Below are 23,153 nucleotides of genomic sequence, written 5' to 3'. Positions count from 1 at the left end.
AATCTCATCCTAACTCACATAACACTTTGACAAGTCCCACAAACTTATTTACATTACAGCCTCCCACATGAAAAATAGAGGAGAACATATGCATAAAGAGTCATTTCATCATTCATTTATGCAACAAATATATGTTGATCCTCTCCAGCATGCTGGGCCCTGTACCTAGCACTTTGGATATTGACATGGACAAAAACCTCTGCCTTTCTGAAGCCTATGTTCTGGTTAGAAGAAACAGGTGACAAGCAAATATACAGACCATAAACAAACAAACAGGCTAATTTCAGAATTCTATTGTGAATGGAAAAGTGGTCATTAGCAGATTAGAGAATTCCCAGCAGGGGAGGGCCATGATGCAACAGACACTGAAAATATTCCACTTTGGCTCCTGTTTGGAGAATGGATTATGCAATCATGGTCCAAGTAATTGATGGAGAGCAGAATCACAGGACCAAAAAGAAGTGATGCTGTCCATCTCCATCTCTCTGCCTTCAGGAAGTTCTGCCCACAAACTTCTCCCAGGTGGATATGAATCATTGTGCTCCCAGAATTCCCAAAAGGTCAGGGAGCCAGAGGTATCTCTGTCCATAGAGCAATGAGAGATTTGGAGCAGGGTGAGCATCTAGTAAATCCCCACTTGGCAGCCAGAGAGTCAGTCTTCCCCAGAAGGTACAGGCTTGCATATGGATTCCCCCAGAGATTTTTTAGTCATAGTCTGAAAAGCAGTAGCCTGGAAATGTAACCCAGACTAACTCTGTGGAGGTAAAGGGGTCAGCATGGAACAGTTACTTCTAGGAGCACAAAGCACTTGAAATAATTCATTTTAATCCAGTTATTTTCAGCCTCATCTCTAAGATGCAGCAAAGATTTGGCAGGAATTATAATTTTAGTTGATATTTATTGAGGACTAGTGGCAAGAACAAACCCATTGTACAGATGAAGAAACTGAAACACAGAAGCAACTAATATTTGTTGAACACCTCTAATGTGAAGCTCTGGCCAGTGGCCAGGAACTTTCTCAACATCATCATTTGCAAGGTTCCATAATAGTCTTGCAAGATGGGCAACAGTGTCCCCATTTTACAGGTGAAGAAGCACAGGCCTGGGGGTGTTAAATAATTTGTCAAAGGCCAGGAAGCAGAAGATTGGAAGAATTAGGGTTCAACCCAGACTCATTGTACTCTGCTTGCCCTACAACATCCTAAAGTGAAGCTGGAGGAATCAGGACAAAAGCTAGGTCCTCTGGCTCCTTGACTATGTTGGCCATTAAATGACTCCACCTGCAAGTGGCACATAGGAAACTTCAGATGGTCTGCTTGCCAAAGTAAAGGTTGTCTACAACCAAGCCATGCTGAGGCAGCAACCTCATGTTTGTCACAATCACAGCAAGCAGACGTTCCCCAACCACTAGCATCACTGAGCTTCTTGCTGGAGATGACCAGCTCTGTGCCCTGTGACTGCTTCCTCTTTCAGGAATGCCAGCAGAGACCACCACAGCCATTTGCTCCATGATCATGGGAGGAGTGTTCGAGAAATTTCCTAAACTGAAAGTGTGTTTTGCACATGGAGGTAAGACCGTATCTGCATTACTCAGCTTGATCTACCATAACAAAATACCACAGACTTGGTGGCTTAAACAACAGAACCTTATTTTCTCATAGTCCTGGAGGACAGAAGTCCAAGATCAAAGTGCCAGCGGGGTTGGTTTCTGGTGAGACCTGTCTGCCGGGATTACACGAGGCCACTTACTCACTGTGTCCTCACATGGCCTTTAATCTGTGCATGCATAGAGAGACAAAGATCTCTGGAGTCTCTTCTTATAAGAACACCAATCCTATCAGATTAAAGTCCCACCTTATGACTTCATTTAACCTTAATTACCTCCTTAAAAGCCCTGTGTCCAAATAGAGTTATATTGGGGGTTAGGGCTTCAACATATTAATTTTGGAGGGACATAATTCAGCCCATAACATGCTTGCAGCCATCATTCTAATCATAAAGTATATGATGGTTTGGGAGCCAAATTCCATTTTTGAAGTCAAGGTTAGTTTGGTTGGCATAGCTTTTGTTTTATTTTGTTTAAATTCCTCTAGTCAGACTACAAGCTCTCCAGTTTGCAAGAGTCCCTACCATTCACCATTATTTACAAATAGGCCTATTTCAGTAATTTACATTTCCTGCTTGATCCTTACGGGAACTGGAGTTTGTGACTCTTGGGCACACACACAAACACCCCCACAACCACCACTTTTGATGGTTGCATGCATGGCAGTACATTTATGGATAGGCCATCATTATTTGGATATTTCCCAGCTGATAGGTTGCCTCTGTATTCTGCTATTTTAAGCATGCTACATTTGAAAACCTTGACCACATAACTTCACACACTTGTCTTCTTTCTTTAGAATAAATTCCTTGAACATGAATTCATAGATGAGTTCATATCATTTGTTTTGGGTCATCTCCCAGCATTTAGGTTCCAGTACATTCTTTGTAAATAATAGACTACAGTAACTCCTCTTTGCATACAATATGAGGATTGAAAAATATCTTTTCCAATGACACTAACCTCTCACTAATGGGTTTACTTGCAGGTGGTGCCTTCCCTTTCACAGTAGGAAGAATTTCCCATGGATTCAACATGCGCCCAGATCTGTGTGCCCAGGACAATCCGACCAACCCAAAGAAATACCTTGGTTCCTTTTACACAGACTCCTTGGTTCATGATCCTCTGGCACTTAAACTGTTAACAGATGTCATAGGAAAGGTAAGTCAGGTCTGCCATGTGGACAGCTTCTGGGAGCAGAGTGTAGGATCAGCAACCAGTTACTCGGCCTCTCTCTAAAAAAGGGATGGAAGAAAAGGCATTAGGAGAAAGGGGAGGGACAGTGAGATTTAGAATTAAATTTACTTGCACAGAAGATCTTCTCCAGAGTCTCCTTCAACATAGAGAGTGGATCACCAGGGAACCATTATATATGCCAGAGAAATCCCACATAATCCACACAGCTGGGTAGTTCCCTTAGAACAACTCCTGCGCCTTAGAGACATCTTTGTACCCATCCAAAATGACATGTCACAATATGGTAGGCAGGAAATAGCTACCAGTTTTGAAGTCAAATTGACCTGGGTTAAAATCCAGGCTCTGCCTCTTACTGATTTGGTAAATTGTAGTGTCTTCTTCCACTAAATGAAAATTGGAACATTAAAGAAGGAGGAAATGACACTTCACAGGGAGGCAGGGGAAGATGATAAAGGGTCTCTGTACTATCTTAAATTTCTTTCTGGAATAATATGGGCTTCATTTTGAAAACAATTCTCTCATTTGGCCCCAAAGACCAACATGGTATTACTTTAAACTTCACAAGAAAAAGTCTTTCCTTTGTTGTTATCTGCAGATCTCTCTGTTGGTGACATTTCCACTTTTAAGTATTTTTTGAAAATGCTAATTCAGCAAATTACATCATTTTTAAGACAAAGTCCAGTTTGAACTAGTGAAGTCTGAAATATTTACTATTTCAATTCAATATTATTTCTAAATATCTATAGACAGTTTCCAAATTCTCCTAAGGAAAAAATTTTTGAGGATTTCTTTAAAAATATGGACATATTTTGGGGTACCTGGGTGGCTCAGTCAGTTAAGCATCCGACTTCAGCCCAGATCATGATTTCATAGTTCATGGGTTCGAGCTCCACATCAGGCTCTGTGCTGACAGCTTGGAGCCTGGAGCTTGCTTCAGATTCTGTGTCTCCCTCTTTCTCTGCCCTTCCCCCTGCTCACGCTCTGTGTCTGTCTCTCTCTCTCTCAAAATAAACATTAAAATTTTTTTTTAAATGTGGGCATATTTAAAGATTTTCAATATGGTACTTGGATTGAAAGTAGACTCTAAGGTTTTTAAAATCTTTCCTAGCAGAAAAAGAGGTCCATCATTTCAAAGTTGCAAGAAGTTCTCTGTCTCCAGAATGGGGACTTACCTTACTTTAAAGTTGTTTCTCTGGCTTAAGAAACTCACTAGAATATAAATGTTAAACATTCTGGTTTGGTAATAAATTACATAGTTGAGCTGTGCTTCTGAACCTTCTAGCTTTTATGTTGTTCCTGACAAAATGGATACTGAATGGGTTGTGAATGCTGATGATTATTGGTTTGGAGAGAGGAAATTACAAAAAGGAAAAACTGAGAGACTGTGAGTTCCACAGTACAGCAGTGGAGGAGGGGGTGTAGGGAAGTGTGTGGACTTGGGGAAAGAGTCATTGATGACCTCCCATCAAACCTAGTACCCCTGGCATTCTTGGAAATAGTAACATCAGGAGAAAATGCCCCTGGCAAATATAACGTCCATTTTATGAGGGATACTATCAGCACCTTCAAACAATATTCAGGGCAAAACATATTGCCAGGGAGTCACAGCAAAAGAGGAAGAACATGGCAAATGCCTTGTGGTGACCAGCAGATGGACTAGCTAGTGAGCACACATGAGCATAGTCCTATTAGGGATCCCCAGAAAAACTCAGTGGGAACTTTGCAGTTAGTGGTATGTAGATCTTGCATTCAAACTGTGAAGGCTTGAGCCATTATAACTTGGGCATCAAAAGCAAATGTGACCTCATTTTATGTGACCTCACTGGCTGGTGAATCCAGGACATAGAAGCAGTATATATTAATAATCTGAATCCCTCTAAAATATTAATGCTTCCTCATTCTAGTTATATTCACATTAGCAAACTCTCTCAAAAACAAGCCCCAAACTAAAATGCTAAGGAAAGTCCTAGCATGACATTTAGACAAGAGAGCAACCTGTCCACAAGGACAGAATCCTGTGAAGGGAGGTCTCCACAACAGAAAAAATGGAACTGATAGATTATTTCATGGGCTTTTGAGTTTGAAACAATGATTACCAGGCATTCAACAGATCTGTTGATGTATTAAGAACAAACAAGCCAGGGGCACCTGGGTGGCTTGGTCGGTTAGTCGTCTGACTTCGGCTCAGGTCATGATCTCAGGGTCCGTGAGTTCGAGCCCCGCGTCGGGCTCTTTGCTGACAGCTCGGAGCCTGGAGCCTGTTTCGGATTCTGTGTCTCCCTCTCTCTCTGCTCCTCCCTTGTTCATGCTCTGTCTCTCTCTGTCTCAAAAATAAATAAACGTTAAAAAAAAATTTTTTTTAAAAAAGAACAAATAAGCTGTATGTACATAGAAAATTAAGCAAATGAAAGAAAAGAAAATAATTTACTCCAAGAAAACAAACACCTATATGAGGGCAGATAATCATTGTGAGTTACTTGACTCAGCAGTGAACAATATTTATGGTTGTAATAGTATAAATATGATGTACTAGTTTAAGTGAAAATTCTAATTCTACTGGGAAAATGGAGGGGAGAAGTTGGGATAACAAAGCAATTCTCAAAGGTCATAATGAGAAGTCAGTAAATACTCTCTAAAGCTAATAAATAGAGAATAGAATAAGCTAATTAGAGAACAATGAAGGTGATTATCAGAAGATGCAAGTTACATAGTAAATGTGGCTGCTTTGGAGGTAAGAGTTAGGAAAGTAGGCACAAGACTACTTTTAATGAGAAAGATACTTCAATGATATTTGATTATTTATGTATAGGAATTACTTTGATAAAACAAAATTTTACATAATACCCTAAGAACAAATAAATAGAAATAGAGAATAAATAGAATAATAAATATTTAGATATATATACATATATATATATACATATACATATACATATATATACCAACACTACTTATTGAGTCCCTACTATTCCTAAAACACTGTGCTAAATGGAGGACTTAAATTACATAATCTCTGACAGGTGTGAGGTGATGTCTCATTGTGGTTTTGATTTGTATTTCCCTGATGGTGAGTGATGTTGAGCATATTTTCATGTGTCTGTTTAGCCATCTTAATGTCTTCTTTGGAAAAATGTCTATTCATATCTTCTGCCTATTTTTTAATTGGGTTATTCATTTTTGAGGTGTTGAGTTTTATAAGTTCATTAAATATTTTAGATAACAGAGATACAGATAATTATGTATAATTCAGATATATCATTTGCAAATATCTTCTCCCATTCTGTAGGTTGCCTTTGAGTTTTGTCAATTGTTTACTTCACTGTGCAGCTTTTCGTTTTGATGTAGTACCAATAGTTTATTTTTGCTTCTGTTTCCCTTGCCTCAGGAAATATATCTAGAAAAAAGTTGTTATAGTCGATGTCAAAGAAGTTACTGCCTGTGCTCTCTTCTAGGATTTTTGTGGTTTCAGGTCTCACATTTATGTCTTTCATCCGTTTTTAACTTATTTTTGTGTTTGATTTTAAGAAAGTGGTCCAGTTTCATTCTTTTGCATGTTGCTGTCCAGTTTTCCCAACACCATTTGTTGAAAAGACTATCTTTTTCCCACTGGATATTCTTTCCTGCTTTTTAATAGACCATATAGTTGTGGGTTCATTTCTGGTTTTTCTATCCTGTTCAATTGATCTATGTGTCTATTTTTGTGGTACTGGTACAAAACTGTTCTGATCACTCTAGCTTTGTAATATAACTTGAAGTCTGGTATTATGATGCCTCCAGTTTTGCTTTTCTTTTTCAAGGTTGATTTGGCTATTTAAGGTCTTTTGTGGTTCCATACAAATTTTAGGATAGTTCATTCTAGTTCTGTGAAAAATGTTGTTGGTATTTTGATAGAAATTGCATTAAATGTGTAGATTGCTTTGGGTAGTATAGACATTTTAACAATATTTCTTCTTCCAATCCATGAGCATGGAATGTCTTCCCATTTCTTTGTGTCATCTTCAATTTCTTTCATCATTTTTTTTTATAGTTTTCAGAATACAGGTCTTTCACCTCTTTGGTTAGGTTTATTCCTAGGTATCTTATTGTTTTTGGTGTAATTGTAAAGGAGATTGATTCCTTAATTTCTCTTCCTGCTACTTCATTATTGGTGTATAGAAATGCAAAAGATTTCTGTACATTGATTTTGTATCCTGTGACTTTACTGAATTCATGTGGTTTTTTGGCAGTCTTTTGGATTCTCTATATAGAGTATCATGTCATCTGCAAATAGAGAAAGTTTTATTTCTTTCTTGCCAATCTGGATTCCTTTTATTTCTTTGTGTTGTTTAATTGCTGAGGCTAGGGCTTCCAGTACTATGTTGAATGAAAGTTGTCAGAGTGAACATTCCTGTCCTGTTCCTGACAAAAGAGGAAAAACTCTGTTTTTCATCCTGACGATGATGCTTGTGTGGGTTTTTCATATATGGCTTTTACTATGTTGAGGTGTGTTCCCTCTAAATCTACTTTGTTGAGTGAGGGTTTTTATCATAAATGGATGTTGTACTTTGTCAAATGCTTTTTTCTGCATCTATTGAAATGATCATATAGTTCTTTTCCTTCCTCTTATTCATGTGACGAATCACATTGATTGATTTGTGAATATTGAACCACCCTTGCAACCAGGAATAAATCCCACTTGATTGGGGTGCATAAATTTTTTAATGTATTATTTGATTTGGTTTGCTATATATTTTATTGAGAATTTTTGCATCCATGTTCATCAGGAATATTGACTTATAGTTCTCTTTTTTAGCAGAGTCTTTATCTGGTTTTGGTATCAGGGTAATGCTGGTCTTATAAGATGAATTTGGAAGTTTTTCTTCCTTTTCTATTTTTTGGAATAGTTTGAGAAGAATAGGCATTAATTCTTTAAATGTTTGGTAGAATTCACCTTTGAAGCCATCTAGCCATGGGCTTTTGTTCTTTGAGAGTCTTTTGATTACTGATTCCATTTCTTTGCTGGTTATCAGTCTGTTCAGGTTTTCTATTTCTTCCTGTTTAACTTTTGGTAAGTTATATGTTTTTAAGAATTTATCCATTTCTTCTAGGTTGTCCAGTTTGTTGGCATATAGTTTTTCATAATATTCTCTTATAATTGTTTGTATTTCTGTGGTGTTGGTTGTTATTTCTCCTCTTATTTGTGATTTTATTTATTTGGTCCTTTCTCTTGTTCTCTCACTCACTCTTTTTTTTTTTTTTTTTTTTTTTTGATAAGTCTGGTTAGAAGTTTATTGATTTTATTGATTTTTTTTTTTCAAAGAACCAGCTCCTGGTTTCATTGACCTGTTCTATAGCTTTTTTAGGTTTCTATTTCATTTATTTCTGCTCTAATCTTTATTATTTCTTTCCTTCTGCTGGCTTTAGGATTCATTTTTTGTTCTTTTTCTAGCCCCTCTAGGTGTAAGATTAGGTTGAGATTTTTCTTGCTTCTTGAGGTAGGCCTGTGTTACTCTATACTTCCACCTTAGGACAGCTTTTGCTGCATCCCAAAGCTTTTGATGTTTTCATTTTCTTTGCTTTCATGTATTTCTTAATTTCTTGATTTCCTACCTGATCCATCCATTGTTTATTACCATGATGTTTTACCTCCATGTATTTGTGTTTTTTCCAGATTTCTTCTTGGGGTTGACTTCTAGTTTCATAGCATTGTACTTAGAAAAGATGCATGGTATGACTTCAGTCTTTTTGTATTTGTTGAGTCCTGTTTTGTGACCTAATATGTGATCTATTCTAGAGAATGTTCCACATGCACTTGAAAAGAATGTGTATTCTGGGTCACCTGGGTGGCTCAGTCAGTTAAGTGTCTGACTCTTTATTTTGGTGCAGGTCATGATCTCATAGTTCATAAGTTCGAGCCCTGCATCAGGCTCTACACTGACAGTGTGGAGCTGCTTGGGATTTTCTCTCTCTTCCTCTCTCTCAAAATAAATAAACTTTTTTAAACAAAAGAACCATTTTTTAAAAGAATGTGTACTCTGCTGTTCAAAGATGGAATATTCTGAATATATCTGATAAGTCCATCTCGTCCAATGTGTCATCCAAAGCCATTGTTTATGTGTTGACTTTCTGTTTAGATGAACTGTCCATTGGCTTAAGTGGTGTGTTAAAATCCACTACTATTTATCATCAATTAGCTTCTTTATGTTTGTTATTGTTTTATATAATTGGTGGCCCCATTAGCATGTCCCATATTTGGGTGCGTAAGTATTTACAATTGTTCTATCTTCTTGTTGGATTGTCTCTTTCATTATTTTATAATGCCCTTCTTTGTCTCTTGTTACAGTCTTTGTTTTGAAGTCTAGTTTCTCCAATATAAATATGGGTACTATGGCTTTCTTTTGACATCCATTTGCATGATAAATGTTTCTCCATCCTCTCACTTTCAATCTGCAGTTGTCATTAGGTCCAAAATGAGTCTCAAGGCAGCATATAGATGGGTCTTGTTTTTTTATCCATTCTGACACCCTATGCATTTAGTCCATTTACATTCAAAGTAATTATTGATAGATATTATTTTCTGCCATTTTATTATTTATTTTGTGGTTGTTTCTGGAGATTTTCTCTGATCCTTTCATGTCTTCCTCTCTTTCATGATTTGCTGATTTTCTTTACTGATATATCTGAATTTCTTTCTCCTTATTCTTTGCATGATTATTAGTGGTTTTAATATATGGTTACCATTAGGGTGTAAATAACCTCTTCTGAAATAGCAGTCTATATTAAGTTGATGGTTGCTTAAGTTTGAACCCATTCTCTTCTCCTCCTCTCCTCCTATTTCAGATATGTGTTATTAAATATTATATCCTTTTTGTGCATTTGAGTTCCTTGACTGATTTTTACAGAAATACTCATTTTTTCTGCCTTGTGTTTCCTGCCTTTATCACTTTTGGTTTCTCCTTCCCACTCAAAGAATCCCCTTTAATATTTCTTGCAAGGCTGGTTTAGGGTCATGAAGTCCTTTAGTTTTTATTCATCTAGGAAACTATCTCTTCTTCTATTCTGAATTATAACCTTGTTGGATAGAGTATTCCTGGTGGCAGATTTTTCTCATTCAGCACTTTGAATATATTATGCCACTCCCTTCTGGCTTGCCAAGGTTCTGTTGAGAAATCTCCAGCTAGCCTTATGGATCTTCCCTTGTAAGTTAATAACTTCTTTTGTCTTTAAGATTTTTTTTCTTTATCACTACATTGTGCAAATTTAATTATATGTCTCGGTGTTGGCCTGGTTTTGTTGTTTTTTTTTAATGTTTATTTTTTGAGAGAGAGAGAGAGAGAGTGAGCACATGAGCAGGGGAGGGACAGAGAGAGGGGACAGAGGATCTGAAGCAGGCTCTGCACTGACAGCAGAAAGCCTAATGCAGGGCTTGAACTCATGAATCGGGGGATCATGACCTGAGCCGAAGTCAGATGCTGACTGAGCCACCCAGGTGCTCCTGGTTTTGTTGATTTTATTGGGAGTTCTCTCTGCTTTCTGGATCTGAAGGTCTGCTTCCTTCCGCAGATTAGGGAAATTTTCAGCTATTATTTCTTCAGATAAATTTTCTGCCCCCTTTTCTCTCTTCTTCTGGGACTCCTACAATATGAATGTTATTACATTTGAAGGAGTCACTGAGTTCCCTAAGTCTATTTTCATTTTTGCATAGTTCTTTCTTTTGTTCAGCTCCATTGCTTCCCAACACTTTGTCTTCTAGGTCATTAATTTGTTCCTCTGCTTCTTCCAGTCTGCTGTTCACTGTGTTAAGTGTGTTTCTAATCTCGTTTACTGCTCTCTTATCTCTGATTCTTTTTTAACTCTTATCTCTGTGGCAAGGGTCTCACTAATGTCTTCTTTTCTCAAACTCAGTAAGTATCCTTATGATCATTGCTTCAAATTGTCCTTCAGGCATGTTACTTATATATGTTTCACTTAGATCTCTGGCTGTGGCCTTATCTTGTTCTTCATTTGTGATACATTCCTCCATCTTCGCATTTTGTCTAAGTCTCTGCCTCCTCTCTGTTAGAAAAGCCAGTTACGTCTACTCCTCCTAAAAGTAATAGCCTATGAAAAAGAGGTCATGTAGTGCCCAGAGCCTGGCACTTCAGGGAGTGTCTCTGGTGTGTGCTACATGCACTCTGCTATTGTGTTATGGCTGCTCTATCCTTCATGCCAGCCATCTGCAGAGGTTCTACTTGCCAGCTGTGGGCAGTGTTTGGTCCCTGACCGGAATGTGGCGAGTTTTAGCTACGTGGTCTCTGGCCTGCTTGTGAAATGAAATCTGTTAACCACCTCTACTAGAACTGAAGCCATGCAAAACTCTCTGGTTGGGAGATGTGGTATAGGCTGGAGTTTGTGCTGGTCTTATGAAGGAGGGGCCACTATTCTGTGACTGAGGCAAGCATTGACTAAGAAGGGTGGTTCTTCCAGAGTGTGTGGGAGTGGGGCTTGGTGTAAGCAAGTTAGGCAGCCAGTGTCTGCACTGTGCTGCTTCCCACAGATGGCTCTGTGCTTATGCTGAGGGGCAAGGGAGGAAAATGGCATGGGCTTGCTCCTTTGTTCCCAGAGAGGTGTCTCCATGAACACTGCCTCTCACGGATGTGCTCCAAGAAGAGCAAATAACCTCCCCTCTGTGTGTCCCTGGAGCTCTTCAGATCACTGTTTCCATGCTGTCTGCCCCTGGGTTGTTTGCCTGACTTCTCTCCAGGAGCAGTACAGTGCTCTCCCAGCTCTATCCCAGCCAAGGCTTCTGACCTTTAAAACTCCAGGCTTTAAGCCTTGATTGTTGTTGAACTCATAAAATTCAGTCCCTCTCATTTTCCAAGCCAATGGTTTTGGGGTAACATTCTCTTTGTGTGTTCCCCTGTGTGCGGCTCTCTCCCATCTCCATGACAGCAGCTCCCTCCCCTCCACAGCAGCCATGAACTGCTTCTCCCCTAACCCACGTCTCCTCACTTCTTATCTTCTTCAGGGTGGCTCTTCTCTCCCTTTAATTGCGGGGTTTGTTCTGTCAGTTTTCAGGTCAATTTCTGGGGTATTTAGTATGATCTAACAGTTATCTAGCTGTGTTCATGGGATAAGGCAAGCCTAGTATCCTCCTATTCCACCACCCTCTTCCTCTCCTCTGATGCTCAGGTGACATTTCATATTAAGTCATTTATCCCTCTCACCCTCAGGTTCCTCAAATGTAAAATGGAAATGATAAAACCATGCAGAGTTGATGCGAGGAGCTGATATAATACTATGCCAAAAGACTATACAAATGTCAGCAATTTGTATCACCTACTCTAGTGCTTTACAAATAGGAGGTATTAAGTTAATGTCTGTTTAATTGAGTTTGTATAATGGTTTTGCAGATATAAGGCTAATCTTACTTTGCATTGATTAAATTAACCAGGCTCCTCCTCTAGGAAATTATGTCTCAGGGAAACTGAATCCTTGGTAAGGTAGAATTTTTGTAATAAGCTACATTATAATAGAGTTATGTTGTATTTACTGCATATGCTACTAATGGAATAGGCTAATGAGATGATAGCTAATTGTTCCTTATCTAGAAGACAAATGAACTCTCTCCTACTGTTTGAATTTATTTGGCAAGCCACATCTTTCAGTGTTTGCAGCATTCCCTGAAAATGTGAGAAGTTAGTACATCCCAGCAGGTGAGCAGTTTATTTCTTTTCCCTGGCAGGAATATTAATCATTACTACTATCCTCTCAGTAAGTTTTTGACCTCATAGGGAATGTGTGTTACCAGCTTTCAGGAGGGAAACGTATGTTGGGGTAGTGTTGGTGCTGAGAAATCAATCAGGATTATCCATTGCCTAATAAAGCCATTGTCTACGTAGACAGTATAATTTCAGGATCCCAGAAGAAGCAGCCGTGGTAACTAAAAGGCCCACCATTAGAATTATTCCTTTGGGTTTACAGACTCTTTAGAAAAGTCCTCTAAAATGTAGATGTTGTCAAATGTTACATTAGCACAGATATCCTTAAAAATTGGTTCATGAACATGGTGGATCCCAGGGGAATAGAATCCTAGACCAAAGAAGACAGAAGAAAGTTCTAGCTTTGGGGAAGTCAGAATCTGGAATGTTACTTAGGAACCTGAGATGTCATGAGAGCTTGGGTTTCCCCAAGAGCTTGGAAATGGGGCAACAGTCATCCAAGTCCACACTTTATGCCTCCTTAACCAGGATTCTCCAGGTAATCCCTCTAAAACACAATTTGTAGTTACGAGATAACAGGTGGTAAAAATAGCAATATAAAAAGTATTTTTTTAACTCAAGAAGTATTTATTAAGCATCTATCAAGTGGAGGTTGCTATTAAGCAATAGAGTATGTGACCTTCATCATTCAGGACTACACTTTGAGGAATTTCTTCTCCCCACCTCTTCCCTGCTACTCTCTCTTCTTCCTCTGAACAAGAAATTCCATTAATTAGAACTTCATTTCCAGTTCTTCTATGCCCACTTCATTCTCCCTTATGAAATTCCTACCAAGTTAGAAGTGGTTGAAAATTTACCAGACAGTATCAATAAAAGTTGTACAGATAAAGGGTATGAAAAATTAACAAACCAGATTATCATAAGTGGGTAATTAAACTCCTATAGAGAAGAACTGTGAACAATAGCTACTAAATAATAATTGAATACTGCCAAACCATGAGTTTGGAGTTTGGCAAAAGGCATACATAATCAAGTTAGCTAGGAGAGCAGGGAAGTATCCTAACCAAGAAGGATTAAAATGCAGAGAAGTGGTTTTTATTTCTGCTTTAAAATTCTTTGCTCTCTCCATATTAAAATGGGACAACACCCCTCCCACCACCACCAAATGTATTTGTATCCAGGAAGACCATAATACTGGGAATGGAAGAATTCTTGACTAGAAAGCAAAATAAATTTCTAAATTTCAATTTCATGTAATGTAGTTAACAAATGTAATATAGCATGGGACTTTTTAAAATTATGTTGTGTTTTAGAATTGTAAACAGCTTTAGCAAGAGGAGCAGAAATAAGGACAAATGAAGCTCCAGTGAATATAAAACAGGCAGTGCAGAAGGAGATCAGCTGTTGGCACAGATGTGAGTAGACATAACTTCGGGTCTTTAGGGCTTCCATCAGCAGGTGTATTTGCTTGGTTTTTTACAGTAATGAATACAAGAATCTAGAAATAGAGTTGTTAGTCCATCATGGCCTTCCTCTAACTTTCTTATACACTTTCCCATATTATTTCATGTAAATGTATTCATAAAACCTAGTAAAATCTTTTTTTTTTTTTTTCTGGTAAAGTGTCGTTTATTCTTACAAGAGGTCAAATTTAGCATATTCAAAATATATTTAAGGGGCACCTGGGTGGCTCAGTCAGTTAAACATCTGATTCTTGATTTCAGCACAGGTCATTATCTCATGGGTTGTGAGTCTGAGGCCCACATCAGGCTCTGCACTGGCAGTGAGGAGACTGCTTGGGATTCTCTCTCTCTGCCCCTACCACACTCATGCTTGCGCTCTCTCTCTCTCTCTCTCTCTCTCTCTCTCAAAATAAGTAAACAAAGAAATAAACAAACTTAAAATATATTTAATATTTCAGGCCTAGTAACAATCAAACTTCCCTCTTTCATACATTCAAGTATTCATTCCTTCAACACGCAAAGCCACTCTCAGATTGATTATATGCATGTCAGAGTTTTATTTCAAACATGTTTCAAAAACAGGCTTTCTGAAAAGTCCAATTCAAAGAATCCTGGCAGAGATATTTTATAGGGGAAAAGATGGTTAGTTATTTTTAGACTGGATTTTAAGGAAGAAGATAACTATCTAGTCAAGGACAATTAGCCTCTTTGCATTATTGGTTACAATTCTTAGTCTAGTTTGAAGACTAATAGTCTTCCTAGGGTATGTCCTAGGAGCTCGTAAACTCATTAAAGTCTACCAAAAAAAATTACCCAAGTATTTTACCAAGAATGCTAATCTATGTTTGGTGACAAATGTTAACTAAACTTATTGCGGTGATCGTTTTCATAACATATGCAAGTATCGAACCATTATGCAAGACAGCTGAAACTAACATAATGTTATACATCAATTATGCCTCAATTTTTAAAAAAAGAATGCTCATTATTCACCAGGCAGAATAGATAGCCATATCAGGCCACAAAGCTCTGCCCCAGTTTAGATTTGGGACTACTTTTTTTCTCACATTTACTGGGGGCATTTTGTTCCTTGCTAAGAAATTTGGGTTGCACCTTCTGGACAAGAGGAAATTATTGAAAGAGCTTGAGCAGGGATGTGGCATGATCAGATTTATATTCAAATCAGCACTCTCTCCAGTGTTAGATATTGATTAAAATGGATGAGACTGGAATCAGTTATAAAATTATAGTAGTGGTCCAATTTAATTCAATAAACATCTACTCTGTACCAGGCCTTTGGCTCAGAGCTAGAGATAATTTCTATCCCACTTCTTAGCTGAGTGGAAGAAATGGAGACACAAGCCTTGCTTTACCACATACTAGCTGTGCAACTCTAAGCAAGTTAGTTTTCATCTCTGTTTCCTCGTCTGTTGAATGGGGACAATGATGGGATCCTTCTCCTAGAAAGGCTGTAACGAGGGTGTTTGCGTAGCTCAGTCGGTTGAGCATTTGACTCTTGATTTTGGCTCAGGTCATGATCTCATAGTTCATGAGTTCGAGCCCCACATCAAGCTCTGCACTGACAGTGAAGCCTGCATGGATTCTCTCTCTTCCACTCTCTCTCTGACACTCCCCTGTTCTCTCTCTCAAAAATGAATAAACTGAAAAAAAAAAAAAGACTTAAAAAAACCCTTAAAATTGGACATGAAAGAGAGGCCATTACTACAGATCTTACAGAAATAAAAAGAATTATAGGAAAAAACTATGAGCAAATATATGCTAACAAATCAGATAACCTAAATGAAATGGAGAAATTCCTAGAAAGATGACAGAAACTGACTCAAGAAGAAAAAGAACATCTGAATAGACCTATAACAAGTAAAGAGGTTAAACTCATAATTTTAAAATGTCTCACAAAAAAAAAAGCCCAGGACCAGATGGCTTCACTGGTGAATTTTACCAAAAAATTTAAAAAGAATTACAACCACTTGAATCCATCACAAATCATTTGAAAAAATACAAATGAAGGAAACACTTCCTAACTTATTCTATGAAGCCAGCATCACGCTGATACCAAAACCAGACCAAGTAATCACAAGAAAACTACAGGCTAATATCCTTTATGAATACAGATGCAAATTTCCCCAATGATATTTATTAAACTCAATCTAGCAACAGATAAAAAGAATTATACACTATGACCTACTGGGATTTATCCCAGGAACACAAGGTTTTTCAACAGACAGACAGACACACACACACACCAGTCAATAGCATATTAATAGAATAAAGAACAAAAACTACAAAATCATCTCAATAGACACAGGAAAAGTACTAAACAAGATCCAACAGCCTTGAATGATAAAAACACTCAACAACTAGAAGAAGAGAGCTTCCTCAACCTGATAAAGAGCATCTACTAAATATCCGCAACTAACTAACATTAACACACTTAATGGTGAACTGAAAGGTTCTGCTCTCACCATTTCTATTTAACGATGCACTGGAGACTCTGGCCAGGGAAATTAGGGAAGGAAAATAAATAAAAGGCATCCAGATTGGGAGGGAAGAAGCATAAATATTTCAGATGACATGACCTTATACATAGAAAATCCTATGCTCTCTCTCTTCCCTTCCCCTGCTCACACACTGTCTCTCTCTCTCTCCCCCAAAATAAATAAATTATTACAAAATTAAAAAAAGAAATGGGGGGCACCTGGGTGGCTCAGTCAGTTGAGCGTTTGACTTTGGTTCAGGCCATGATCTCATGGCTGGTGAGTTTGAGTCCCGGGTCAGGCTCTGTGCTGACAGCGTGGAGCCTGGAGCCTGCTTCTGGTTCTTTGTCTCCCTCTCTCTCTCTCTCTCTGCCCCTTCCCGACTCACACTCTGTCTCTCTCTCTCCAAAATAAATAAACATTAAAAAATTAAAAAAAAAAAATTCTAAAGAATCTACAAATAAACCATGAGGGCTAATAAACAGATTCAGCAAGACTGTAGGTAACAAAATAAATATATAAAACTTAATCATATTTCTATATACTAGCAATGAAAAATCCATAAAAATAATCCATATTATAAATCTCATCTATAATAGCATTCAAAAGAATGAAATACGTAGGAATAAATCCAACTAAAGAAGTGCAAGACTTGGGCACTAAACTATAAAACATTGCTAAAGAAAATCAAAGACCTACATAAATGAAAAGACATTCCAGGGTGCCTGGGTGGCTCAGTCAGTTAAGCGACTGACTTTGGCTCATGTCATGATCTCGCAGTTCGTGAGTTTGAACTCCACATCTGGTTCTGTGCTGACAGCTCAGAGCCTGGAGCCTGCTTCAGATTCTGTGTCTCCCTCTCTCTTTGCCTCTCCTCTGCTCACTCTCTCTCTCTCTTCTCTCTCTCTCTCAAAAATAAATAAACATTAAAAAAATATGAAAAGCCATCCTATGTTCATTCAAGAGTGAACTTGTGATGAGCAGTGGGTGATGCATAGAAATGTTAAATCACTACACTGGACACCTGAAACTAATATTACACTGTATGTTAACTAACTGGAATTTAAATAAAAACTTAAAAGAAAGACATCTCATGTTCACTGATTGGAAAACTCCATACTGTGAAATGGCAATAGTCCCCACATTGACCTACAGATTCAATGCAATCCCTATCAAAAATCCAGGTGCCTTTTTTTTCTGTTGCAGAATTGACAAGCTGATCCTAAAATTCATATATAAAAGCAACAGACCCAAAATAGCCAAAACCAATGTAAAAAGAACAAAGTTGAAGGACTCACACTTCTAATTTCACAACTTTTTACACAGCTACAGTAGTCAAAACTGTAGTACTAGCATAGGGCAGACACAAAGATCAACTGATTTAGAACAGAGGTGCCAATGGAATTAAATGAGGAAAGAATAGTCTTTTCAACTTATAGCAGAAAAACAACTGGGTATCCACATGCAAAAAAATAAAAATTAAGTTGTACCGCTTATTTATACCCCACATAAAAATGAACCCCAATAGATCAGAGACCTGAATGGACAAAGGAAAACTACAAACACTTAGAAGAAAATATAGTTGTAAATCTTTGTGACCTTGGATTAGGCAATAGTTTCTTAAATATGACACCAAAAGCATAAGGAACCAAAGTTTTTAGATAAATTAGACTTCATCAAAATTAAAAACTTTTGTACTTCATATATACTTCTAGTAAAATGAAAAGATAATCCACAGAATGAACAAAATATCTGTAGATATATATCTGATAAACCTCTAACATTCAGAAAGTATTTTATTTTATTTTTTTAAACAAAATTTTTTTTAACGTTTATTTATTTTTGGGACAGAGAGAGACAGAGCATGAACGGGGGAGGGGCAGAGAGAGAGGGAGACACAGAATCGGAAGCAGGCTCCAGGCTCTGAGCCATCAGCCCAGAGCCCAACGCGGGGCTCGAACTCATGAACCGCGAGATCATGACCTGAGCCGAAGTCGGACGCTCAACCGACTGAGCCACCCAGGCGCCCCCAGAAAGTATTTTGAAACTCTTACAACTATAAAAAAATAAATGGGCTGGAATAGACACAATGTTCTGAATAGATATCTCTCCAATGACATAAAATGGCCAATTAACACATGAAAAGATGTTCAAGATAATTATTCATTAGAGAAATGTAAATTAAAACCACAGTGAGATATTATTTTATATCTATGATGGCTATAATTAAAAAGACAGACAATAGCAAGTGTTGATGAGGACTTGGAGAAATTAGAATCCTCAGACATTCCTGGTCAGAATGCAGAATGCTGCATCCACTGTGAAAAGCAGCTCCTCAAAATGTTAAACATGGACTTACCACATGACCCAGCAACCCCACTGATAAGTGTATATCTAGGAGAAATGAAAGCATGTTGATGTAAAAACTTGCACAAAAATGTTCAGAGGAGGGGTGCCTGGGTGGTTCAGCCAGTTAAGCATCTGGCTCTTGATTTCTATTCAGGTCATGATCTCACAGTCATGAAATCTGCAGACAGCACAGAGCCTGCTTGGGATTCTCTCTCACCTGCTCGCTTTCTGCCCCTCCTCCACTCATGCTTTCTCTCACTTTCAAAATAAATAAAAATTTTTTAAAAAAGTATTCAGAGCAGCATTATCATAATAGCCAAAAAGTAGAAACAACCCAATGTCCATTATCTGGTAAGCAGATAAATAAAACATGGTACATCTATACAATGGAATATTATTCCACATAAAAAGGAAAGAAGTATTGATTTAGGCTACAACATGGATGACCTTGAAAACAGTACTCTAAACAAAAGATGGCAACATAATACATTGTTCTGTTTACATAAAATGTCCAGAGCAGGCAATTCCTAGGGTAAATTAGTTTACCCTAGGAAGGGAAGAAAGAGGGAATGGGAAGTGCCTGTTAACAGGTATGGGATTAACTTTGGTATGATAAAAATGTTCTGGAATTAGATGATGGAAATGATTACACAAATACAAAAATATATTAAAACCCACTGAATTATATATTTTTAAAAGGTATATTTGTATTAAGCTAATTACATTCCAAAAGGGGGAGAAGGGATCTCCTCCATCCCCAAATCCTAATGTTCTTTTCCAGAGGCAACTAATGTTACTTGTTTCTTGGGTACAATTCCTTAAATAGACTGCATACATACAAACATTCATTTGCGTATCTATATATTCCTTATTAAAAACAGAAATATGAGCATAGCAGATACATTGTCCTAGACTTTTTTCTCTTTACAATTTAACTTCAACATCATTCTATCTTACAATATAACTCAGTGATTATTCCAACATAGGTAAGTATTCTTCATTCCTCTTTATTTCTTAGATATGCTATAATTTAGTTTGCTAGTCTTTTGATGCTACAAATAATGTTGCAATTAATTTTCTCATATATATTTCCATTACAAGTGTATTAGTGGAACACATCTTTTTTTTTTTTAATTTTTTTTAACGTTTTTATTTATTTTTGAGACACAGAGAGACAGAGCATGTACGGGGGAGGGGCAGAGAGAGAGGGAAACACAGAATCAGAAGCAGGCTCCAGGCTCTGAGCCATCAGTCCAGAGCCCGACGCGGGGCTCGAACTCACGGACCATGAGATCGTGACCTGAGCCGAAGTCGGACGCTTAACCGACTGAGCCACCCAGGCGCCCTACACATTTCTAGAAGTAAAATTTCTGGTTGAAAATGTGTTTTTCTTATTTTATTTTAATAGATTTCCATTATTGATTTAATGTCACTCTTTTTTACCAAATTACAAGTTCTCTGAAGACAGAGAACGTTTGTTTGTTGGCCAGGATAATCTAGATTCTAACACATTGCTTGACATACCACTTTATATATTTGTAGATGGACAAGACTTTGTACTTTGTTGTACAAAGTATCAAATAGAGATTCAAGCTACATCATTTAAAAAAAAAACAGACTGGTTCAGTTTATAGAGATAGGAATTATTTGGGGATTGGTTTTTGTTTGTCTTTACTTTTTATCCAGTTGTTTTTTATTTTCTCCCTTCCAACTCTAGCATGTTTTCAAAAATCATGGGACCAGGGGTGCCTGGCTAGTTCTGTCCATGGAGCATGCAACTCTTGGTCTCAGGGTTGTGAGTTCAAGCCCCACAATGAGTGTACAGATTACTTAAAAATAAAGTCTTTAAAATATATACATATGGGATATATATATGTGTGTGTGTGTGTGTGTGTGTGTGTGTGTGTGTATATATATATATATATATATATGGGATCAATTGCAACATGTCATTCTAAGGAATACAGAACCCTTATTTTGTCTAAAGATATCAGCATGCTTTATTGAATAAATACTTCCTTCTTATATTTGAGAATTATATATTCAGTTATTTTTTTTTTTTTTTTTTTTTTTATATTCAGTTATTTTAAGAAGGGAGGATGGGGGTTGATTTGCAACTTTAAGAAACCAAATAGCGACACCTGCTGGACAAAATGTCAGAATACATTTTGAATTCATTAAATCTTTAACATTTTAGATCAGTTTGTTTCTATTAACTGGAAGGAATTTGTTATTTTATCATAGGAGTGCTTGTAATAAGTTAATTGTATTTAGAGGAGGTTCTTTGATGCTCTATAAAAAATTTTTTTCAGGATAAAGTCATTTTGGGAACTGATTACCCCTTTCCACTAGGGGAGCTGGAACCTGGAAAATTAATAGAGTCCATAGAAGAATTTGATGCAGAAACAAAGGTATATGCCGTTTACTTCATGGTCTTTTCCCTGAGTTTTCTTGCTCTAATTCTTTGGTTTCAGAGTATGTACTTTGATACGTGACAACAAAGAACAAGGGAAATATTACACCTAATATTCCTAGAACTGTTACTGGAAATAGCAAAACTGTTAAAGAGCAAAGGAAGATGTGGTTTATATATGTGTGTGTGTACACACACACACACACACACACACACACACACATATTACTCAGCCATAAAAAAAGAATGAAATCTTGCCTTTTGCAATAACATGGATGGAGTTAGAGTATAACGCTAAATGAAATGAGTCAAAGACAAACACCATTTAGTCATATATGGAATTTAAGAAACAAAACAAATGAACAAAGCAGAAAAAAAAGAAACCAAAAAACAGACTCTTAACTATAGAGAACAAACAGATGGTTACCACAGTGAGGTAGATTGGGGGATGAGTAAAATACGTAAAAGGGATTAACAGTACAACATCTTGATGAGGACCAAGTAAAACTACTGAACCGCTATATTATACACCTGAAACTAATACAACAGTGTACGTTAACTAACTGGAATTCAAATTTTTTTAACTACTTTTTTAAAAAGCTGAAAGCCAACCTAGTACAACTAAATTCATAAAGCAGAGAAAGGAAACTGTCAAGAAGCGTATCACAATAACACATTTATGTTTACATGTTAGATGAATAAGAAAAATGCCTAAGTTTTTCCTTTAATATTTCTGTAACAAATCTACCAATCTCAAAAATTGTAATGATTCCCATTATTTGGATCTTACGGCTAAAGTCTTGATTAACAGAACTCAAAGAACCAGAACTCTCAAGTAACAATTTTCTTCTTTCGGCATTTGACTTTTAGGGTGGGTAAAAGATACTAAAATGTGCTATAATGCTGCCACTGCCTATTCTGCCCTTTAGGCTTATGAAGTCAGATGAGTTTATAATGAGACGCTGTGTCCCCAGATCCCCTCTCCTTTGTCATCCTCTTCCCTTCCTCACCCCTAACCCTCAACAGAACAAGTTCTTCCTAAGGGCCTCACCATTAATCCCAACTGGGGTCAAGGGTGGCCAAAGATGAAGACATAGGGACAATTATTAACTGGGAAACTTCAGACTGCTTTCTACAGAAAGTTTCCCCTTTGCCACTTACCCATCGTAAAGCACTGAAAGTTTTGGATTGTTAAATATTCACTTATTTAAAGTAGGAAGCACGGTGCCTAGGTGGCTCAGTTGGCTAAGTGTCTAACTCTTGATTTTGGCTTAGCTCATGATCTCGCACTTGGTGGGTCTGAGCCCCACACTGGGCTCTATGCTGACAGCGTGGAGCCTACTTGGGATTCTCGCTCTCCCTCTCTCTCTGCCCCTCCCCGACTCAGGCACATCCACTCTCTCTCTCAGAATAAACATTTAAGTTAGCTTAAAAATAAATAAAGTAGGAAGCTGTATGTAGTAAGGTTGTTTTTTTTTATTTTTCTTTTTGCAACAAACATTGAAAATGAAAAACTTTCTATAAAGGTAACCAAAATTAAACTGAAATCAAATTATCCTAAGTATCCCGATTAAAACTTTAATGGAGGGGCGCCTGGGTGGCTCAATCGGTTAAGCATCTGACTCTTGATTTTGGCTCAGGTCATGATCTCACAGTTCATGGGTTCAAGCCCCACACCTGGCTCTGCACTGACAGTGTGGAGACTGTGTGGGATTCTGTCTCCTTCTCTCTCTGCCTCTCCCCTGCTTGTGCTCTCTCACTCTCTCAAAAAAAGTTAAAAAAAAAAAAAGAACTTACAAAACTTTAATGGAATAATAACTACTATTATTTTATACCTCTAGTTTTTTAATTTTATGTGCTATGATGTTTTTTAATATTTCTTTATTTATTTTGAGAGAGAAAGTATGAGCAGGGGTAGGGGCAGACAGAGTGGAGAGAATCTCAAGCAGG

General features: G+C 37.5%; 1 protein-coding gene across 3 annotated transcripts in view; it reads left to right on the top strand.

Moving 5' to 3' along the window:
- ACMSD (aminocarboxymuconate semialdehyde decarboxylase) overlaps nucleotides 1-23,153 on the top strand; it is a 55,951-nt gene that overhangs the window by 27,464 nt on the left and 5,334 nt on the right. For all 3 annotated transcript variants that reach the window (XM_058695069.1, XM_058695059.1, XM_058695079.1), the window contains 3 exons: nucleotides 1,474-1,569; nucleotides 2,595-2,767; nucleotides 21,103-21,201. In XM_058695069.1, the coding sequence (XP_058551052.1) occupies nucleotides 1,474-1,569; nucleotides 2,595-2,767; nucleotides 21,103-21,201 (368 nt within the window). The remainder of the gene's footprint in view (nucleotides 1-1,473; nucleotides 1,570-2,594; nucleotides 2,768-21,102; nucleotides 21,202-23,153) is intronic.

The sequence above is a fragment of the Neofelis nebulosa genome, chromosome 2 (genome assembly GCF_028018385.1).
Source record: "Neofelis nebulosa isolate mNeoNeb1 chromosome 2, mNeoNeb1.pri, whole genome shotgun sequence".
Taxonomy (NCBI): domain Eukaryota; kingdom Metazoa; phylum Chordata; class Mammalia; order Carnivora; family Felidae; genus Neofelis; species Neofelis nebulosa.
Note: the sequence above shows the minus strand (reverse complement) of the source record. Positions and strands in the feature narration are given on the sequence as shown.